This window comes from Nerophis lumbriciformis, linkage group LG19 (assembly GCF_033978685.3).
Source record: "Nerophis lumbriciformis linkage group LG19, RoL_Nlum_v2.1, whole genome shotgun sequence".
Classification (NCBI taxonomy): domain Eukaryota; kingdom Metazoa; phylum Chordata; class Actinopteri; order Syngnathiformes; family Syngnathidae; genus Nerophis; species Nerophis lumbriciformis.
Window position 1 is genome coordinate 45,178,103 of NC_084566.2, and position 24,496 is coordinate 45,202,598.

At 40.0% G+C, this 24,496-nt stretch overlaps 1 protein-coding gene across 1 annotated transcript in view; it reads left to right on the forward strand.

The window, feature by feature from the left end:
* Positions 1-17,840, forward strand: part of LOC133618949 (one cut domain family member 3-like) — a 56,651-nt gene extending 38,811 nt beyond the window's left edge. Inside the window, exons 3-4 of the mRNA XM_072915160.1 lie at positions 17,446-17,701; positions 17,798-17,840. Of these exons, the coding sequence (XP_072771261.1) occupies positions 17,446-17,701; positions 17,798-17,840 (299 nt within the window). The remainder of the gene's footprint in view (positions 1-17,445; positions 17,702-17,797) is intronic.
* Positions 17,841-24,496: the final 6,656 nt, after the last annotated feature.

The following is a 24,496-nucleotide window of genomic DNA, read 5'->3' on the forward strand; positions in this document are numbered from 1 at the left end:
CAATTTCAACATAGCAGTGATTAAAAATCCCTCATTGACATTATCATTAGACATTTATAAAAAAGAAGAATAGTGTCACAGTGGCTTACACTTGCATCACATCTCATAAGCTTGACAACACACTGTGTCCAATATTTGCACAAAGATAAAAGAATTCATATTTTTGCTTCATTTAATAGTTCAAACAAATGTACATTATTGCAATCAGTTGATAAAACATTGTCCTTTACAATTATAAAAGCTTTTGACTCTGCTTGCATGTCAGCAGACTGGGGTAGATCCTGCTCAAATCCTATGTATTCAATGATAAATAAATAAATAAATGTATTCAATCAATAGACAATCCTTTTCAATCGGGAAAATATCCTTTTGGAATCGAGAATCGCGTTGAATCGAAAAAAAATCGATTTTGAATGGAATCGTGACCCCAAGAATCGACATTGAATCGAATCGTGGGACACCCAAAGATTCACAGCCCTATTGGGTGTTGACACTTTTTGGATGTGCATTTAGAATATTAGCTGACATGGACATCTCTGGGGCCAAATGAGCCGTTTCAATCTTAATTTGTATTGAAAGAAACGCTAAGGAAAAACGGAGAAAGCATAAAAAAGAAAAGCCAATAAGACGAGAGTTTTTATAGACGATACGAGCCATTACCCAGACACACTTTCCATTCACCACTCCAAGGAATGTTGCAAATAATACAACCCTTCATCAATTTGGGGCATTTGTGCGGCGGGCTGATGGTGGGTGCAGGTGGGAGGGTCTTCTACTACAGCATCTCATCAATACTATCAAGAAGCGTAGATGTGTGACACACAGTGATTGACAACAAACTCTTTCTCGCCTGCAGTAGTCCGTCCAGGGCGAGAGAGGGCCCGCCTCACCGCACACAAAGCCCCACCTCAGCCCTCCGTCCTGCAGACCTCCACTAGCAGCAGCACGGTGCGGTTAGTTCACCGTCTGCACACACACACACACACACACACACACACACACACACACACACACACACACACACACACACACACACACACACACACACACACACACACACAAGTGTGGCCTGCATTGTGGTCTTATTTGACATGTGCAGATCATCCATTTGACCATCAATGAAATGAGATGAACTTTCAAAGAGATTCATCTTCACTCCAAACTGACTTTCTTCTCTCTCTTCCTTCTGGTGCACACTTTACCCAAACACAGTACACATGTTACATATTACAGTTAGCATGCAGTATTGTAGTTTTGAGTGCATCACATTGAGAGATAAAATATTACATGACCACTGCAAACTCTACAACTTGACAATAATAATAATAATAATAACATAAATAAACATGTTGCCATATTGATAAAGCACCCAAAGGCATATTTTTCTACAAACCCCGTTTCCATATGAGTTGGGAAATTGTGTTAGATGTAAATATAAACGGAATACAATGATTTGCTAATCCTTTTCAAGCCATATTTGATGTTCAAACTCATAAACTTTATTTTTTTTGCAAATAATAATTAACTTTAGAATTTGATGCCAGCAACACGTGACAAAGTAGTTGGGAAAGGGCATGTTCACCACTGTGTTACATCACCTTTTCTTTTAACAACACTCAATAAACGATTGGGAACTGAGGAAACTAATTGTTGAAGCTTCGAAAGTGGAATTATTTCCCATTCTTGTTTTATGTAGAGCTTCAGTCGTTCAACAGTCCGGGGTCTCCGCTGTCGTATTTTACGCTTCATAATGCGCCACACATTTTCGATGGGAGACAGGTCTGGACTGCAGGCGGGCCAGGAAAGTACCCGCACTCTTTTTTTAACGAAGCCACGCCGTTGTAACACGTGCTGCATGTGGCTTGGCATTGTCTTGCTGAAATAAGCAGGGGCGTCCATGAAAAAGACGGCGCTTAGATGGCAGCATATGTTGTTCCAAAACCTGTATGTATCTTTCAGCATTAATGGTGCCTTCACAGATGTGTAAGTTACCCATGTCTTGGCCACTAATACACCCCCATACCATCACACATGCTGGCTTTTACACTTTGCGCCTATAACAGTCTGGATGGTTCGCTTCCCCTTTGGTCCGGATGACACGATGTCGAATATTTCCAAAAACAATTTGAAATGTGGACTCGTCAGACCACAGAACACTTTTCCACTTTGCATGAGTCCATCTTAGATGATCTCGAGCCCAGAGAAGCCGGCGGCGTTTCTGGGTGTTGTTGATAAATGGCTTTGGCTTTGCATAGTAGAGCTTTAACTTGCACTTACAGATGTAGCGACCAACTGTATTTAGTGACAGTGGTTTTCTGAAGTGTTCCTGAGCCCATGTGGTGATATCCTTTAGAGATTGATGTGGGTTTTTGATACAGTGCCGTCTGAGGGATGGAAGGTCACGGTCATTCAATGTTGGTTTCCGGCCATGCCGCTTACGTGCAGTGACTTCTCCACATTCTCTGAACCTTTTGATGATATTATGGACCGCAGATGGTGAAATCCCTAAATTCCTTGCAATAGCTGGTTGAGAAAGGTTTTTCTTAAACTGTTCAACAATTTGCTCAGGCATTTGTTGACAAAGTGGTGACCCTCGCCCCATCCTTGTTTGTGAATGTCTGAGCATTTCATGGAATCTACTTTTATACCCAATCATGGCACCCACCTGTTCCCAATTAGCCTGCACACCTGTGGGATGTTCCAAATAAGTGTTTGATGAGCATTCCTCAACTTTATCAGTATTTATTGCCACCTTTCCCAACTTCTTTGTCACGTGTTGCTGCCATCAAATTCTAAAGTTAATGATTATTTGCAAAATTTTTTTTTTTTAATGAGTTTGAACATCAAATATGTTGTCTTTGTAGCATATTCAACTGAATATGGCTTGAAAATGATTTGCAAATCATTGTATTCCGTTTATATTTACATCTAACACAATTTCTCAACTCATATGGAAACGGGGTTTGTAATTGGATTGTGCAGGTGTGCCTAATAAAATGTCCAGTGAGAACAACTGAGAGAGAGAAGTATTTTTATTGTGTAGTTTTCACATTTGCATGGCACACACAACAAATACACATTCAAAAACGGCCAAAACGGGGAAAACAGATGACAAAAATAACAGAAAACTTTTTCTTTGAATTAGTGCTTTCTTTTTTAAACCACTTAAGAATGAATGACAAATCATGATGATTATTTATTTACTCGCTTGCCTGAATGAAATGACCTGGAAAAAAAGACCACAATATTTGTGCACAAATGCAATTTCATTTGTTTGCATGTCATTGTCATGTCTGTGTAATCATGTTTTGTTTGAAGTCATGTTTTGTTTAGTTTCTGGCTTTTCACTCCCTTGTCTTGTTTGCATGATTACCCATTAGTTTCACCTGTTCCACGTTTGGACTCATTGTGCACTCTTGTTTGTCACCATAGCAACCATTAGTTTTCACCTGTCACGTCGCGCACCTGTTTCACGTTTTGAGTCACGCACCTGCTTTCGTTAATCATGTCTGTTATTTAAGCTTTTCATTTTCTGTTGTTCGTCCTGACGACCTCACCACATTTATGCTCTGTCCATTCTTTCCATGTCCATTCCTCAAGCAACTATTTTTGTCCAAGCCAAGTAAGTTTTTGTTCCATGTTTATAGTCTTTTTGGTTTCATAGTTTATTCTCCGCCACTGTGCGCGCTTTTCGTTTGTACTTTTTTTTGATGTATTAATAAATCATGTACCTTCATTCCCGTCTCGCCCGAGCCAACTTTCCGTTGCATCCCGGAAAAGCAAAGATCCAGGACCAAGTCTTGACAGTCATTTGTTTGCTCAAAACTTTGCTTGTAGTCTAAAGTCCAGTCAGGTTGTATTTTGGAGGCCAATGGAGGATTGAGCACAGCATGTTAGTGCTGATGGATGCTTTAGCAGGATATAACAACCTTGGTCCTTGCCATAGACACCAGCTAACCATCCGCGGATAAACTAATCAATTGTGTGATTCATTGGTGTAGATGCAGGATTTTGTGGTTGATATTTTTGACAGCATTGCTGTATACATTTATGCACACAACAGACTTGTTCATTTAAAAAAAGTATCTAGAAATATCATTCTTCTTTGATTTTTCAGTATGTGGCCCTCAGTGCAAGAAGTTTGACTAAGCATTGGCCTGTGGCCCTCAATGCTGCCATCGTAGGGAGCGGCAAGTCCTAAATGATGGCGTGCACAGAAGGAGGTCATGACTTCATAGCGGGTGTTGTTGACACATGAAGACAAGTGGACGCCATGTAGGACGTCAGCAAGGCCCATTTGGTAATGAGGCTGCTAAGGCTTTGCTTCTGCTCTCCAGAGAGGACGCTTTAATGAGAAGCTCCCTCTCTCACTTCCCTGCGGTCCTATTCATTGTCCAGGGCCAGCATTTCAAATACAACTATTGATTATCTGCAATATGTGCTGACCCTGCAGGTAAACGTCACATGGCGGAGGCTGGGATGGGAAAGGAGGAGAAGCCGAATGGTGTTGGCATCCTGAAATGGCCGCAAGCCCAAAGTAGTTGAAAACATATTAAATGATGACTATATTAACATTAAATGATGACTATATTAATATTAATTGGTGACTATATTAGCACTGGTCATTACATTAGGGACCATTGAGTTGGCGTGCAGACGGCCGCAGGAGATTCTGGCAAAGTTGCACCAATTGAATAAACGTTCCATGAAATCAATCAATAAGGGAGGCTATCAATCAATAAGGGAGGCTATCAATCTGAGGGCAATGAAAACAATTGAGAAAACAAAAGAAGATGGAGATGCAAACACATCCATATCTCCTTACTCTTCTTCCATCCATCCATCCATCCATCTTCTTCCGCTTATCCAAGGTCGGGTCGCGGGGGCAGCAGCTTAAGCAGGGAAGCCCAGACTTCCCTCTCCCCAGCCACTTCATCCAGCTCCTCCCGGGGGATCCCGAGGCGTTCCCAGGCCAGCCGGGAGAGATAGTCTTCCCAGCGTGTCCTGGGTCTTCCTCGTGGTCTCCTACCGGTCGGACGTGCCCTAAACACCTCCCTAGGGAGGCGTTCGGGTGGCATCCTGACCAGATGCCCGAACCACCTCATCTGGCTCCTCTCGATGTGGAGGAGCAGCGGCTTTACTTTGAGCTCCCCCCGGATGACAGAGCTTCTCACCCTATCTCTAAGGGAGAGCCCCGCCACTCGGCGGAGGAAACTCATTTCGGCCGCTTGTACCCGTGATCTTGTCCTTTCGGTCATGACCCAAAGCTCATGACCATAGGTGAGGATGGGAACGTAGATCGACCGGTAAATCGAGAGCTTTGCCTTCCGGCTCAGCTCCTTCTTCACCACAACGGATCGATACAGCGTCCGCATTACTGAAGATGCCGCACCGATCCGCCTGTCGATCTAACGATCCACTCTTCCCTCACTCGTGAACAAGACTCCGAGGTACTTGAACTCCTCCACTTGGGGCAAGATCTCCTCCCCAACCCGGAGATGGCACTCCACCCTTTTCCGGGCGAGAACCATGGACTCGGACTTGGAGGTGCTGATTCCCATCCCAGTCGCTTCACACTCGGCTGCGAACCAATCCAGTGAGAGCTGAAGATCTTGGCCGGAGGAAGCCATCAGGACCACATCATCTGCAAATAGCAGAGACCTAATCCTGCAGCCACCAAACCAGATCCCCTCAACGCCTTGACTGCACCTAGAAATTCTGTCCATAAAAGTTATGAACAGAATGGGTGACAAAGGGCAGCCTTGGCGGAGTCCAACCCTCACTGGAAACGTGTCCGACTTACTGCCGGCAATGCGGACCAAGCTCTGACACTGATCATACAGGGAGCGAACTGCCACAATCAGACAGTCCGTTACCCCATACTCTCTGAGCACTCCCCACAGGACTTCCCGGGGTACACGGTCGAATGCCTTCTCCAAGTCCACAAAGCACATGTAGACTGGTTGGGCAAACTCCCATGCACCCTCAAGGACCCTGCCCAGAGTATAGAGCTGGTCCACAGTTCCACGACCAGGACGAAAACCACACTGTTCCTCCTGAATCTGAGGTTCGACTATCCGGCGTAGCCTCCTCTCTTCTTCTACGTCCATATTGATCACATCTCCTTACTCTTCTTCTTGGAAAGTCTTCAATCAAATCTTCTGTCCTCTTCTTCCTGCTGACACATGGACTCAAACATGGACTCTTCCTTCTCCCACTACTAGACATGTACTCTATGTGGAGGACATCTTCTGTAGACATGTACTGTATGTGGAGGACATCTTCTCCCACTACTACACCCTTTCTTCTTCAACTGTCATAAAGCACGCTCCAACCTTGCACACACACACACACACACACACACACACACACACACACACACACACACACACACACACACACACACACACACACACACACACACACACACACACACACACACACACACACACACACACACACACACACACACACACACACACACACACACCTCAGCCTGGCGGATCAATAGTGATCGATCTGGTGGGGAAGGGAGCCCTGATTACTGGACCACGTGTTCAGGAGAAAACCGCGGAAAATCGATGATTGCAGCTTTTTAGGGCAGCAGAACAGAACAGAATCCCTCCAGTCTTCACAGCCAGAACCCAGAACTCAACCTCACTGACGGTGCATTCAGGCACGGCGTCTTTGTCAGCACTTCAGTCCTTGCAAGTTCCTCCAACACCAACACACACAACCAGGAGGATTTAACCCTAAACACTATTCACAATTCTCTAACTGAACACACAGAAAGTGACACAACCTAAATACAACACAACATGAAGTCACAACAGGTCAGAAGCATGATATGAACAATATTCAGACATTAATACAACACAACATGAAGCCACAACTCCTCAGAAGCATGATATGAACAATATTCAGACATTAATACAACACAACATGAAGCCACAACAGGTCAGAAGCATGATATGAACAATATTCAGACATTAATACAACACAACATGAAGCCACAACTCATCAGAAGCATGATATGAACAATATTCAGACATTAATACAACACAACATGAAGCCACAACAGGTCAGCAGCATGATATCAACAATATTAAGACATTAATACAACACAACACGAAGCCACAACAGGTCAGAAGCATGATATGAACAATATTCAGACATCAATACAACACAACATGAAGCCACAACAGGTCAGAAGCATGATATGAACAATATTCAGACATTAATACAACACAACATGAAGCCACAACTGGTCAGAAGCAAGATATGAACAATATTCAGACATTAATACAACACAACATGAAGCTACAACAGGTCAGAAGCATGATATGAACAATATTCAGACATTAATACAACACAACATGAAGCCACAACAGGTCAGAAGCATGATATGAACAAAATTCAGACATTAATACAACACAACATGAAGCAACAACTGGTCAGAAGCATGATATCAACAATATTCAGACATTAATACAACACAACATGAAGCCACAACTCATCAGAAGCATGATATGAACAATATTCAGACATTAATACAACACAACATGAAGCCACAACTCCTCAGAAGCATGATATGAACAATATTCAGACATTAATACAACACAACATGAAGCCACAACTCCTCAGAAGCATGATATGAACAATATTCAGACATTAATACAACACAACATGAAGCCACAACAGGTCAGAAGCATGATATGAACAATATTCAGACATTAATACAACACAACAGGTCAGAAGCATGATATGAACAATATTCAGACATTAATACAACACAACACGCAGTCACAACAGGTCAGAAGCATGATATGAACAATATTCAGACATTAATACAACACAACACGCAGTCACAACAGGTCAGAAGCATAATATGAACAATATTCAGACATTAATACAACATAACACGAAGCCACAACAGGTCAGAAGCATGATATGAACAATATTCAGACATCAATACAACACAACATGAAGCCACAACAGGTCCGAAGCATGATATGAACAATATTCATTTTGTGCATTGAAGATGCTAAACCAATCCAAAGGACAAAACATCCACGGCGACTTAGACTGAGACTGAGACTTAGACAAACTTTAATGATCCAAAAGGGAAATTGTTCAACACAGTAGCTCAGTTACAATGATGGAAAGTGTAAGGATGGAAAGGACAATGCAGGTATAAATAGACTAATTACTAACTTTGCATGATATGGCTAATAAGTGACAAAGCAAACTAGTGAAATATCTCTGTAGAGGTTTCCCTCTTGTGGTGTCTTCTCCTGATGACGACAGATCTTGGTGAGCCCGTTAGTCAGGTTGGATCAAGTCTTTTATTGACATACAGCCGTATATATCTCAGACTTTTCAGTCCGGCGTGTCTCTGCTCTCCAGTATGTGTTTTGCTCTGCTCCAACTCCAACAACGTGTCTCGACCGGCTGCTGCTAATAAGTTCGACAGGTGATTAGATAACCAGCCCCAGCTGGGCAATCTACTCACCTGCCGCTGCCTTCGAGGCCGGGCCATACACCCTATTCCTGCAGGAGGCACGCCGACCACGCCATTAACATCTCCCTGTTATGTTGACTAGGACTGCAACCATTAGTCAACATTAACATCTCCCTGGTTATGTTGACTAGGACTGCAACCATTAGTCAACATTAACATCTCCCTGGTTATGTTGACTAGGACTGCAACCATCAGTCAACATTAACATCTCCCTGGTTATGTTGACTAGGACTGCAACCATCAGTCAACATTAACATCTCCCTGGTTATGTTGACTAGGACTGCAACCATCAGTCAACATTAACATCTCCCTGGTTATGTTGACTAGGACTGCAACCATTAGTCAACACTAACATCTCCCTGGTTATGTTGACTAGGACTGCAACCATTAGTCAACATTAACATCTCCCTGGTTATGTTGACTAGGACTGCAACCATCAGTCAACATTAACATCTCCCTGGTTATGTTGACTAGGACTGCAACCATTAGTCAACATTAACATCTCCCTGGTTATGTTGACTAGGACTGCAACCAGTAGTCAACATTAACATCTCCTTGGTTATGTTGACTAGGACTGCAACCATCAGTCAACATTAACATCTGCCTGGTTATGTTGACTAGGACTGCAACCATTAGTCAACATTAACATCTCCCTGGTTATGTTGACTAGGACTGCAACCATCAGTCAACATTAACATTTGTTGCAAACAATTATTTAAGTGGACAATAGTTGTGACGTCATCACTCGTGTTGTTGTGGGTGACTCACAAAAACAACACCAGTGCTAACATGTAAAGTGTGAGGATATTTCCTCTTATTCTTGTTAAAAACATGAATACTTGCTCATTTTGCAAAGTGGACCTCGTCTTTATGTCAGCACATCTGTGATAGGACAGTATTTAAAGACTTGATGTTGGACATGTGGAGGGAGGATGCATCTCAACCTTGCTAAGAGTGTTAGCTTCTACCTTGCTAACTAGCGAACAAGAGTGAAATAAAGTAGTGTGAAAAATAACTTGAACTATCATTTTAGACAAAGTCAGCCAGATAAACTTAGTCTACATCAGTGGTTCTTAACCAGGGTTCGATTAAGCCCTAGGGGTTTGGCAGAGCCTCTACCGCGGAGGTGAAGACACGCCCGACCGACTCATGGTGTCAATAAAAAGTTCTCCCTATTATGGATACTCACAAACAATCTTCCCTCTCATTTTCCATCTGATTTGCAGGTGTGTCATTAGTTGTGAGTGTGTTGCTTTTCTTCTTTGAACAATGTGATGCATCATTCATTTTGTGCACCAGTAAAAAAAACATATAACTTTGTCTTGAATTTGAGAAAAAAAACATTTTATTTTTCACTAAAGAAGGGTTTGGTGAATGCGAATATGAAACTGCTGGGCTTCGCTGCCTCCAACAAGGTTAAGAAGCACTGATCTACATCTATTCAAATACTTTTTAAAGCAACCTCCATTTGCAATGTCGTAAAAAAAGGCACTTTAACACACACACACACACACACACACACACACACACACACACACACACACACACACACACACACACACACACACACACACACACACACACACACACACACACACACGAATGTGGCGGCAACATTTTAAGAAAGAATCAAAGATATAATTCTACACATTGAGTCTATTAGAGTGCTAAAACTGCCAAGAGTTAATCAATAATCAATAATCAATATATCAGATTTTTATACATCACAAAATGTTTTCCTTTTTGAGGAAGTTACATTTTGTGTTGTGTTTGTTTTCATCGCTGCTATTTTAACTGTTTTAATACATAAACAAGTTTAATAGTTTCCCCCCCTCGCAACATTTTAATAGTAATTTTAATTTTTGTAACCGCAGTTACAGTACAAATAAATATTTATGAAAGAATTAGTCATCTTTGTTGTTTGTAAGCACATGCCTAAAATGACTTAATCTGCATTTAGAAGTGGATGAGATATGTGTACGTTTTGTTATCCCACTAATCGTTAAGATAATGGTTGACTAATCGACTATCAAAATAATCGTTAGTTGCAGCCCTACAGCAGACATACAAAAACATGAACACAAACTGTTCTTTGGCACACTTTTGAATGACTAGCATGCACACACACACACTTTTGAATGACTGGCATGCACACACTTTTGAATGACTAGGATGCACACACAGTCAACAAGGTAACAAGTCATATACAAAGTGGAATAGAATGAATCAACAGTGCCATCTATTGGAAAAAGTACTGCATTACAACACTCCCACTTAGTTTAATATTACAGAGCAGTGCCTTCACAATAATATGTCAAACAACAACAACAACAACAAATTGTTTTCTTTTAAGACTTGCTTTGATCAGGCAGTGTTCGGCTTACACTTGTTAAGCACAACTAACCACTTCATCTAATCTCTCCCCTGAGATATTCAAACTTGTGTCTAGGCAGTGGCTTGGTAAAGATATCTGTTTTCATGTCATTTAATGGACAATATTGCAGTTCTATTTGTCCATTCTGTCATAGCGAATGGATATTACATTTTATGTAATTGTTTTACTTTCTTTTCTATCCAAGAAAAAGTATTTATTTATTTATTTATTCTAAATGTATTTATCTTATTTTATTCCACTTAAAAAATTAATAAAATAAAACAAAACAAAACAAAACAAACAAAGGACCTTATCTTCACCAGACCGGGTTGTCAATGAAACCAGATTGTTCAAAAGGGTTCTTAAAACCAGGTCCAGTTCAGATTCCGTCCAGATGGGGCTCAGCAACACACACCTTCACTCATGTACACTGAACACTCACCTTCACTCATGTACACTGACCACACACCTTCACTCATGTACACTGACCACACACCTTCACTCATGTACACTGACCACACACCTTCACTCATGTACACTGACCACACACCTTCACTCATGTACACTGACCACACACCTTCACTCATGTACACTGACCACACACCTTCACTCATGTACACTGACCACACACCTTCACTCATGTACACTGAACACCAGGGAACACAACAGGTTGCATACAATCCACAAACAAAAATACATTTTCAAATTAAGCACCCATGTACAGTCCAGATCACATCCAAGTCGGACTCAGCAACACACACACCTTCATTTATGTACACTTAAAATAGGGAATACAACAACAGATTGCATATCATATATAAACAAAATTACATTTGCAAAATAAGCCTTTGAGGACTTCCCATTGTTTTTAATGTTTTTTGGCATCATTATCGTTTTCAACCATGTAACTTTCTTAAAGTTAAAAAATACTGAATAAATGTTTTAAAGAGAGTAATACTAAGTGAATATCTGGTTTTGGCCTTAAAAATAAACCTTTTACCGAGTACTAATTAAATTGACTAAGTCATGACTGTCAATGAACTCTCCTAAAATAACACAAACCACATCAAGCTTCAGAAACAAACCAATCCTTAAACACTTTTTTTCTACTTCCACCCAAAAGGAAGACACAATATGACAAAAGGAAGACACAATATGACAAAACAAAGACACAATATGACAAAAGGAAGACACAATATGACACAATGAAGACACAATATGACAAAAGGAAGACACAATATGACACAATGAAGACACAGTATGACAAAACAAAGACACAATGTGACAAACGGAAGACACAATGTGACAAAACGGAAGACACAATGTGACAAAACGGAAGACACAATGTGACAAACCGAAGACACAATGTGACAAACGGAAGACACAATGTGACAAAAGGAAGACACAATATGACAAAACAAAGACACAATATGACAAAAGGAAGACACAATATGACAAAAGGAAGACACAATATGACAAAAGGAAGACACAATATGACAAAACAAAGACACAATATGACAAAAGGAAGACAATATGACAAAAGGAAGACAGAATATGACAAAAGGAAGACACAATATGACAAAATAAAGACACAATATGACAAAAGGAAGACACAATATGACAAAAGGAAGACACAATATGACAAAAGGAAGACGCAATATGACAAAAGGAAGACACAATATGACAAAACAAAGACAATATGACAAAAGGAAGACACAAAATGACAAAACAAAGACACAATATGACAAAACAAAGACACAATATGACAAAACAAAGACACAATATGACAAAACAAAGACAGAATATGACAAAAGGAAGACACAATATGACAAAAGGAAGTCACAATATGACAAAAAGAAGACACAATATGACAATACCAAAACAAAAGCAGGGTGGATTCAGACTCCTGACAACAAAATGGGCAATCATCTGACTCTGTCATATTCCATAGTTTTAACATTTTTCCCGTGGGGAGGAAGTTATAAATAATTTTAATTTGAAAATAACGATTTTGCACATGAATAGTAGTTTTATAGATTAGTTTGAATGTTGCATCCCACGGCAACGGGCAGTCAAAAAAAGTCCTCCCATGTTCCATATGTGTTGTATGGGGCAGCCTTCAAAGATGTCTTTATTAAATAAAAAACATATATTTATTTGACTTCCTTTTTGCCAACTAGAATTTCTTATTAGAGGTTTACAAACTAATAATTTAGTAGTTCCATAATGAATTATGTGTTTCCATCTTTTCCCAATGACTCCAATGAAAAGTGTTAGGTCTAGGCCAAAATGAGGACTCAGGTGCAGCAGAGAGACAATTGACTCAGACTTTAGATAGTTTTCTTTGCTATCTCTTGGACAGAGTGATTAAACAATATGATATATTCCAGCAACAAGAGGATGTGTAGCATAGGACATAAGGCAATAAACAGAAAATCACTCCATAAGGAGGAAAAGGGCAATAGCAAAAGTTAGATACGAATCTAATAAGAAAAAACCAACAATCTATGATCATCTACAAAAAGGTAATTTCACTCATGCAAAGAAGTCAAGAAGCTATAAACAGAAAGTATGTTATAAAGAGTTGAGAAGCCTGCAACTAAAAGTGCTCCAGAAGGAGAAAAAAAAGGAAGACAAGGCATTATGAAAATTGATACAAAAAGACTTGACCGAAAAACTTTAGCAAAAGAAAATCACTCTCTCAGAGAAAACAAAGAAATCAATAAACAAAGCGAGACAATACTTATCAAACTTGGTTCAAGGCTGTGGACGAGGCTGTGGACAAGGCTGTGGTCAAGGCTGTGGTCAAGGCTGGAGGTATGTAGCGAGACGATATACTCTGGCAACAAGACAGGGGAAGACGAGGACTAGGAAGACGAGGACTATGTACACATGAGGGAGGGTGACACAGGTGGCAACAAGACAGGAGAAGACGAGGACTAGGAAGATGAGGACTACATACACATGAGGGAGGGTGACACAGGTGGCAACAAGACAGGGGAAGACGAGGACTATGTACACATGAGGGAGGGTGACACAGGTGGGCACAATCAGGCAATCAGGAGAGACATCAGACCAGTGACACAGGAGGAAAGGCAAGTGGCCTGAAACGAGAGGAAGATTAGAATTTTCAAAATAAAACAGGACATTTGCCAGACAACCCCAAAACAGGACTTCCCTCACCACGATGTGACAAAAAGCTTGAACAGGCATCACCATACAAAGTTCTAAATGCATCATACTTCATCATCTTACCATTCTCATTGATAATATCATTGACAAAAATCATTCCTCTTTCAAACATATTTTTCCAAAAGAAAGGCTTTCCATCTATTACAATATTAGAGTTCATCCATATTATCTGCTGCAAAATATCATCTCTTTTTTCTGGCACATAGAATTGAAAACACCACCATGAGTGGATTGTTTCCTTTATGAACACGCCATGTTTCCCAGCAGACTCTCTACATAAGAAAAATGGTAGGGCATCACTTGTAAAAAAAGGATACCATTTCTTTTGATACTGTACATGTTTTTTGTCCAACAGGACACTTGTGTACCACTCAGTGTTTAAACACATCTTTGGAACAATTGATGCTTTTAAAGACAGACACATAGCTTCAAAGTTGAGAAGTTTCATATTCATACTCATTGTACAAAACCTTTCTTTTCATCTTTTCTGGTTTGCCATCCCAGACAAAGTCGAAGACGCTCAGCTCATAAATCTTAAAAAAGTTTTGTGATGGAGCTGGTGATGACAAAAACAAATAAATAAATTGAGAAATATTGAACGAGTTGACAATAGATATTTTACCATACAAGGTTTAGGATTTCCCTTTCCATAATTGCATAATTTTATCCAGCTTTCTTAGTGGATTATCATAATTTACTGAGCCTAGGTCTTCCAGCTTCTCTGGGACAACAACACCAAGTATGTTAACTGGACCATCTGTCCACAAAACAGGCACTTTGCATTCCATTCCAAAGGACGTTCCCTTTAGATTTCCGATCCTTAACATTTTCCATTTATCATAATTAAGCTTAAGGCCAGATTGCTGTGAAAATATGTCCAAAAGAGTAAGAAGGTTTCGCAAACGTCTGCATACATTATTATCTTACTTTCAATATTATTATTACTGAGCCCTTCAATATTTTTATTCAATCTAATTTAACGGCCAATATTTCCATAGCAATAATAAATAAATATGGAGACAAAGGGCATGCACCCTTGTTTTAGACCTCTTAATAGCGGTATTGTCCCACAGATGTATCCATTATTGATCATTCTACAGTTGGTTTTATTATATAGCGTCTTGATCCAGTGTAATAAGGAGTTGCCAAAATTGAAAAAAACTAAGCTTTTAAAAATAAAATCCAAGCTAATTTGGTCAAATGCCTTCTCCAGGTCGGCTACAAAAATTAATCCTCTTTTATTTTCCATATTATAATTTTCTATAATTTAATAATATTGTTTCCTATGTTTCTTCCTCGTAGGAAACCTGATTGATCTTGGTGAATAATATTTGACAAAACAGACTTAAAGGGGAACATTATCAGCAGACCTATGTAAGTGTCAATATATACCTTGATGTTGCAGAAAAAAGACCTTTTTTTTTTTTTTAACGATTTCCGAACTCTAAATGGGTGAATTTTGGCGAATTAAACGCCTTTCTATTATTCGCTCTCGGAGCGATGACGTCACAACGTGGCGTCACATCAGGAAGCAATCCGCCATTTTCTCAAACACCGAGTCAAATCAGCTCTGTTATTTTCCGTTCTTTCGACTGTTTTCCGTACCTTGGAGACATCATGCCTCGTCGGTGTGTTGTCGGAGAGTGTAATAATTATATAATATTAGTGACTTGTCCAGGGTGTACCCCGCCTTCCGCCCGATTGTAGCTGAGATAGGCTCCAGCGCCCCCCGCGACCCCAAAGGGAATAAGCGGTAGACAATGGATGGATGGAAGGACGTTTGATATTAACAATTATATAATATTAGGCCATTTGATATTAATAATTATATTATATTAGGCCATTTGATATGAATAATGATATAATATTAGGCTGTTTGATCATTGACCTTGTTTGTTGTGCACATTCTCATGGAACAGTCATTGACAGGAAAAGCGAGGCGTACAACAATGGTCATGTACTTGGTTGTGTGTAACTTGAGTTTCACCATGTGTGCTGTGCCATGAACACATCTGTGATCATGGCATCTGCACCAACACATCTGTGATCATGGCATCTGCACCAACACATGTGTGATCATGGCATCTGCACCAACACATGTGTGATCATGGCATCTGCACCAACACATTTGTGATCATGGCATCTGCACCAACACATTTGTGATCAGGGCATCTGCACCAACACATTTATGATCAGGGCATCTGCACCAACACATTTATGATCAGGGCATCTGCACCAACACATCTGTGATCATGGCATCTGCACCAACACATCTGTGATCATGGCATCTGCACCAACACATCTGTGATCATGGCATCTGCACCAACACATGTGTGATCATGGCATCTGCACCAACACGTCTGTGATCATGGCATCTGCACCAACACATTTGTGATCATGGCATCTGCACCAACACATTTGTGATCATGGCATCTGCACCAACACGTTTGTGATCATGGCATCTGCACCAACACGTTTGTGATCATGGCATCTGCACCAACACATTTGTGATCATGGCATCAGCACCAACACATCTGTGATCATGGCATCTGCACCAACACATGTGTGATCATGACATCTACACCAACACGTTTGTGATCAGGGCATCTGCACCAACACATGTGTGATCATGGCATCTGCACCAACACATTTGTGATCATGGCATCTGCACCAACACATTTGTGGTCAGGGCATCCGCACCAACACATCTGTGATCATGGCATCTGCACCAACACATTTGTGATAATGGCATCTGCACTAACACATTTGTGATCATGGCCTCTGCACTAACACATTTGTGATCATGGCATCTGCACCAACACATTTGTGATCATGGCATCTGCACCAACACATTTGTGATCATGGTATCTGCACCAACACATTTGTGATCAGGGCATCTGCACCAACACATTGTACACATAGGACACGTGACTTGCCTGGGATTTATTGGGACTTGGCGTCTTTACTTGTTTTGGAGCGAAGGCCAGTAGAGTGTTTGAGGAAATGTGGTAACTGACATTTTTAAAATGGTGTGCTCTACTAGGAAATATGAATCATTTCAACACTTAAAGGGTTCAAAGTAATTCCTCCAGCCAATTATTGAATGTAATAAGTAGTTGTGGGAAAATATAGACATATTTGTTCTACTAAACAAATATTGGTACTAAGCGATAGAAAATGGATGGATATTTGTTGGTTTGAAAAAAGTAATTTTGATCAAGTTGCTGCCAAGTCCAGGATCTTGTCAAACAAACAAATGGTTGGCTGAGAAAATGTTGAAATGCGACACGAGCACTAACATGTGTACATGGAAAGAGTCCAGTGGACTAAAATGGACGTGTGCTCCTCCTGTCTCCAGCATGTAAACGTAAGGAGGAGGAGCGAGGACGAGAGCGCCACCAGGTGCCAAAGAAGCAGCGACTGGTCTTCACAGACCTGCAGCGTCGTACCTTGGTAGCCATCTTCAGAGAGAACCGCAGGCCCTCCAAGGACATGCAGATCACCATCTCCCACCAGCTGGGCCTGGAGCTCTCCACCGTCTCCAACTTCTTCATGAACTCACGCCGCCGCTGCCCGGACCGCTGGGACGTGGAGGAGCACGCTCACGCTCACGGTCACGGTCACGGTCACGGTCACGGTCACGGTCACGCTCACGCTCACGGTCACGGTCACGGCCTGCATGGCCACGGTCCTCACAGACACGCCAACATCCACCCCGGTACCTCCTCGCTCGCCACTTTCTCCAAGGCCTGAGAGCCGGCAGGTTGAACACATGCATGGAGGATGGAGGATGGAGGAAAGACAGATCTTATCAGATCATAATATCAGGGCTCCACTGTTCATACCAAAGATCACGTAGCTTTAGGCGCTGTGGTGGATCATAATCGGAGCCAAGGACTTGAAGGAGGAGAGAGTTATTTTATTGTAGCTTTAGTGCTGCTTGGCTTCTTTTCAGACAAGCACAAGATGTTTGTGCTAATCAGAGAGAAGATGTGCCTCATTTCACCAAACCCTCAATGAGTCAAGTCGTCCTTAGACCTGCTAACCAAACTCTTCAAGGTTGCATGTGTGTATCACCCTGCAATCTAATCCCTCCATCACTGACACCTGCTGGCTTATTTCCACCACATCTTCTCGCAGGTTTGTGTCCAGTGAGGTGGACACAAACCTTGAGCCCAAACACAAACACAAACCAAAGCGCTAACTTAGCATTATGCAAACTACCGTATTTCCTCCAACAGTTGCTGCTGATGAGAGTACTTGTGTTCATTGAAGGGGGAATGCACTTTCTGCTTGGGGGAATTTTTCCCATCGTTCACAATCATTATTAAGAGTGACAAGAACATACTTCTCTATTTTGGGGGGGGAGGTTAAAGATGATAAAAAAACGATTGAAATATGTAATATAACAGTTTAGCCTTCAAAGTCTCTAAAAATACTTCAAAACCCTCCATCAACGTTTTGTATACACACTGCAAGTATGTATATAATGTAGTAACAGACACTTTCAAAACAATATGTAATATGTACAATATACAAACTGCAAGTATATATATAATGTAGTAACAGACACCTTCATAACAATATGTAATATGTACAATATACACACTGCAAGTATATATATATAATGTAGTAACAGACACCTTCATAACAATATGTAATATGTACAATATACACACTGCAAGTATATATATATAATGTAGTAACAGACACCTTCATAACAATATGTAATATGTACAATATACACACTGCAAGTATATATATAATGTAGTAACAGACACCTTCATAACAATATGTAATATGTACAATATACACACTGCAAATATATATATATAATGTAGTAACAGACACCTTCATAACAATATGTAATATGTACAATATACACACTGCAAATATATATATATAATGTAGTAACAGACACCTTCAAAACAATATGTAATATGTACAATATACACACTGCAAATATATATATATAATGTAGTAACAGACACCTTCATAACAATATGTAATATGTACAATATACACACTGCAAATATATATATATAATGTAGTAACAGACACCTTCAAAACAATATGTAATATGTACAATATACACAGTGCAAGTATATATATAATGTAGTAACAGACACCTTCATAACAATATGTAATATGTACAATATACACACTGCAAGTATATATATATATAATGTAGTAACAGACACCTTCATAACAATATGTAATATGTACAATATACACACTGCAAATATATATATATATATATAATGTAGTAACAGACACCTTCATAACAATATGTAATATGTACAATATACACACTGCAAGTATATATATATATATATATAATGTAGTAACAGACACCTTCATAACAATATGCAATATGTACAATATACACACTGCAAGTATACATATAATGTAGGAACAGACACCTTCATAACAATATGTAATATGTACAATATACAAACTGCAAGTATATATATATATATATATATATATATATATAAAATGTAGTAACAGACACCTTCATAACAATATGTAATATGTACAATATACACACTGCAAGTATATATATATAATGTAGTAACAGACACCTTCATAACAATATGTGATATGTACAATATACACACTGCAAATATATATATATATAATGTAGTAACAGACACCTTCATAACAATATGTAATATGTACAATATACACACTGCAAGTATATATATATAATGTAGTAACAGACACCTTCATAACAATATGTAATATGTACAATATACACACTGCAAGTATATATATATAATGTAGTAACAGACACCTTCAAAACAATATGTAATATGTACAATATACACACTGCAAGTATATATATATATATATATATATACATATATATATATATAATGTAGTAACAGACACCTTCCTAACAATATGTAATATGTACAATATACACACTGCAAGTATATATATAATGTAGTAACAGACACCTTCATAACAATATGTAATATGTACAATATACACACTGCAAGTATATATATATATATATAATGTAGTAAGAGACACCTTCATAACAATAGGCCACCTACTCAGTGGCCTAGTGGTTAGAGTGTCCGCCCTGAGATGGGTAGGTTGTGAGTCATACCAAAGACTATAAAAATGGGAGCCATTACCTCCCTGCTTGGCACTCAGCATCAAGGCTTGGAATTGGGGGTTAAATCACCAAAAATGATTCCCGGGCGCGGCACCGCTGCTGCTCACTGCTCCCCTCACCTCCCAGGGGGTGATCAAGGGGATGGGTTGAATGCAGAGGACACATTTCACCACACCTAGTGTGTGTGTGACAATCATTGCTACTTTAACTTTAACTTTAATATGTAATATGTACAATATTTACTCTATTTTGGTCATTTTAATAATTAGTGGAACTAATTCTTTGGTGCATTTATTTCCGTTTCCATAGCAGTGCACGTCTGACTTGTGGCAACAACAACTTCCGGATACAAAGTGATTGTGTGTGTGTTGTAAACATGGCAGATTCGGTGACAAACAACAAAGACGACTATCTTTGGACAAATGAGGATTCACAACCTTATCTTTTTGAATGTGAATATATGGAGAATATACTGCTGCTTCTAAAAGAGAGCAAGAAGGAAACTTCTAGAAGCGAGCAAGAAGGAAGAGTGAAACTGAAGCGGAGTGAGTGAGGTGAAAGTGAATGGAAGCTGCAACATGTGGAACTTGGAGACAAGCTATTTGGACATAAATGGAGTGCTTACCCATAAAAACCTCCCTGGCCAGCTGAACCAAACAGACAAGTGTCCATGGAGTGAGTCACACTTTAATACACACGTACAGCACGTCAACACACACTGTCTGGCTAGCTGTGTACAAACAAATACTTTACACATACTGTAAGATGATTGTTCATCTTTTCACTCAGTACAGATTGCTGTTCTATCACAGTCTTGTGTATTACAAACTCAAACGGGTTTGTGACGTAGAAGCTAACTTATCTCTTGCTGTAGTTAGCTTCTACGGCTAATACCTGCATGGCGTTGTGTTACTCTGCTAGAAAAAGAGTTCCTCAGTGTTCACTCTTACAATAACAATGTTTTTATACAGGTTACACAACGTAAATGAAGTATTGGTGACACTTTTTGAATGCATTTTTAAAGTGATTTAAAGGTACAATTGATTGCTAACATTAGCTGCATTGCTAGCCACCAAGAACGAGATGATTTTTATGTTAGAAAGCAAAAAAAACAACAACTTTGGTCTTCTTGTCTCTAATAATGATTGTGAACGATAGGCAAAGTTGGAAGAAAAGTGCGGTTCCCCTTGAAACTTTGCCATAAATGTCATCTTTCCAGATGCTGTGTTGTAGCATAAGACTGTGTCATGGTCATTAGTAGGGCTGCAGCTTGCAATTACTTTAGTCATCAACTCATCTATTGATTAGTGAGTTCCAGTAATTGGAAAAAAGACAGTTTATAGCCTCAATGCATATTTCAGATAAAATAGTTAAAATAGACAACACTTGCCACAACCTTCATTCTTTTTTGAACTAAATGCAGATCATCAACCTTGAAATGTTCTTGTTAAGATGTCATACAAATGAAATAGAAATACTCACGTGGCTCACACACAAGCGCTCTAGTCAGCCGCCATGCAGAAATCATGTCCGCACATTCTCAATGTTTTATCATCTTTTATTACGGGCTAAACAAGTCATTGAAGCAACAACATATAAAATGAAGCCTTTTCCAGTCAAAGGTATGATTGAGTCATTGCAGACATAATATTTAGTGCTGGGCGATTATGGCAACAATCTATATCTACCTCGTGCTCCATGATCCCACTCTCAACTACTGACCTACTTCTTCAAGTCCGTCTTGTCACCAAAGTGTGGCCCAAAAAAGGGAACACACAATTCCTTGTGGGTACAAAATGCTCATTTGTCTGCTACGTTTCTGTGCAGCGACTGGATGGAACTGTTGTGTAACTTGACTACTTCTTCTTCTTCTTCTTCTGCTTGTTGATCTGGCAGCCTTTATGCTCGGCCATAGCTGGAACTACACGAGCGCTAGTCTACTTTCAGGGGACGACGGAGTATTCAGAGAGAATTACAAGACAACAACTGAAATCTGTTGGTTGAGGCTCTAAATGTGGCTTTAGAGTCAAAGTCATTTCAGTTGGAGGAAAATCTATTCCCAAGTGGGCCGGACAGCTCAAATCATGGCATGATAACTTCAAAATACAACTATGGCCACTTCAGATTGTTTCTTTTGTTTTAATAGAACAAGCACATTCTGAAAATGTACATGTCACAAATAATCCTCTTGACAAAACATATTTAAACATTCTGAGGAAAAAGTTGTTGCAGTTTCCAAACCACCATGAAGAAGACGATGAACTTAGACTTCATCTACAAAGCACTTCAACTTTAAGGCACAGCCCATCTAGGATTCAACAAAAACAAAATAAAGCATACATTTTATGTATCAACTACCTCATTTCCACATATTCATCCCGTGCTAAGTCAACAGAAACTATTCAAGAGGGTTGACTTACTCCCTGCCTTCTTGTGTATGGATAAGAAAATATAATGTGTCAACTATTTCAACAAACTGAAAAGACTTAAAAGACTGAGAGTATTGCAGAAAATCACACAATGTTTACTTTCTTTACATTCTCACAGAAGATGACCAATGATTTATTTTACTGTTAGGTGGAGGGGGAGGAGTCACAGCCTCATTTGACATACCTCTTGCTCCCCCAGGTAGAAACTATTTGCTTGCCTAACAGAATTGCTATTGCGACATCCAGTGGACACATTTAGAACAGCACTTTCTTTTAGTTAAAAATGCAGCTGAATTTGACACTTCGCTAACTCATCTCGGGGCTGGATTGAACCTGTTTGACATCCCTGGTTTAGATGATTCTCTGATGAATCGCCAGTCGTAAGGGTAATAATGACCTGTTGTTAAGGGAGGGCGGGAAAGAGTCAGCTTCTACTCGAGCGCAGGCCACTATTTGAGGAAATACGGTAATTACCTCACACTTTGGAAGGTCCATCTCCTTCTTAGGATCTATTGCTACACGGTGGTAGCCACCTAAGAGGTTACTTTCAGGTTATGTAAGGAGAACAATCCAAAAGGGACTCTGCTCTGTTCTCGTGGTCAAATGTCACAATGATGAGTGCCAATGATGTTTGCCTCGTTATGATAATCAGCCAACAGATGGCCACCTGTCTGGCCGCCATCTTCAAGGCCTATCAAAGACATCTTTTCATAACATTTACTCATCTCTTCTTGTCTTCCCTCCCTAAGATCCATGCGGGTAAATCTAGTACCATAGACACATTGTGCTATGTTGTGCTAGAAACTTCATGTAAAGAAGCACCTTGTTGAGAAAATAGCGAAAAGAAAGAAAAAGATGATGAAGAATCTTTGACTATGCACAGACGAGGAAGGGACTGTGCATTTTTGTACATAGACTTTGTGGACCTCTTCCTTGTTCTATGGACTTTACAATCCTTTCAACTGGACTGACACTGCATTCCTCTATCAGTATTATTGCCTGTGTGTGTGTGTGTGTGTGTGTGTGTGTGTGTGCAGGGGTTACCGTGTGTTTCTTATCCGTGTACAGTATGTGTACAGTATGTGTACAGTATGTGTACAGAATGTGTACAGTATGTGTACAGTATGTGGGCAAAGCCACTTAGTTGTGTAGCGGGAGATAATCATACTGGAGAAGGTTGCAACAGGGGAACTTTCTTCCTGTGACGGCGATGGAAGCCACATTCTCCTTCCCCACTTGGGTTTGGGTCGTTATGTACAGTGCACTACAACACAATGGGTCATTATGTACAGTGCAATACAACACAATGTGTCATTATGTACAGTGCACTACAACACAATGTGTCATTATGTACAGTGCACTACAACACAATGTGTCATTATGTACAGTGCACTACAACACAATGGGTCATTATGTACAGTGCAATACAACACAATCCCCAATAGAGGTGTCATTTTGTTACGTTGACAGTGTTAAGCACGATTCAGCTAAGATACTTTACAAAACATTTACAGTATACCAAAGATACTTCTTGCCTGCTGTGCGCACACACACACACACACACACACACACACACACACACACACACACACACACACACACACACACACACACACACACACACACACATGCACAGGATGATGCACGCACACATTTTCAGGGAGCAGTCGTGCTGCATGACAAACACACACTTTGTGTGTTTGTCATGCAGGAAGAGTTGAGTGCCTTTTTCCTTCAACCAGGAGTTGGACTGCTCTACACACGTAAAAGGGGGGCACATAGTGGATAATAGGGGGGCACATAGTGGATAATAGGGGGGCACATAGTGGATAAAAGGGGGGAACATTGTGGAT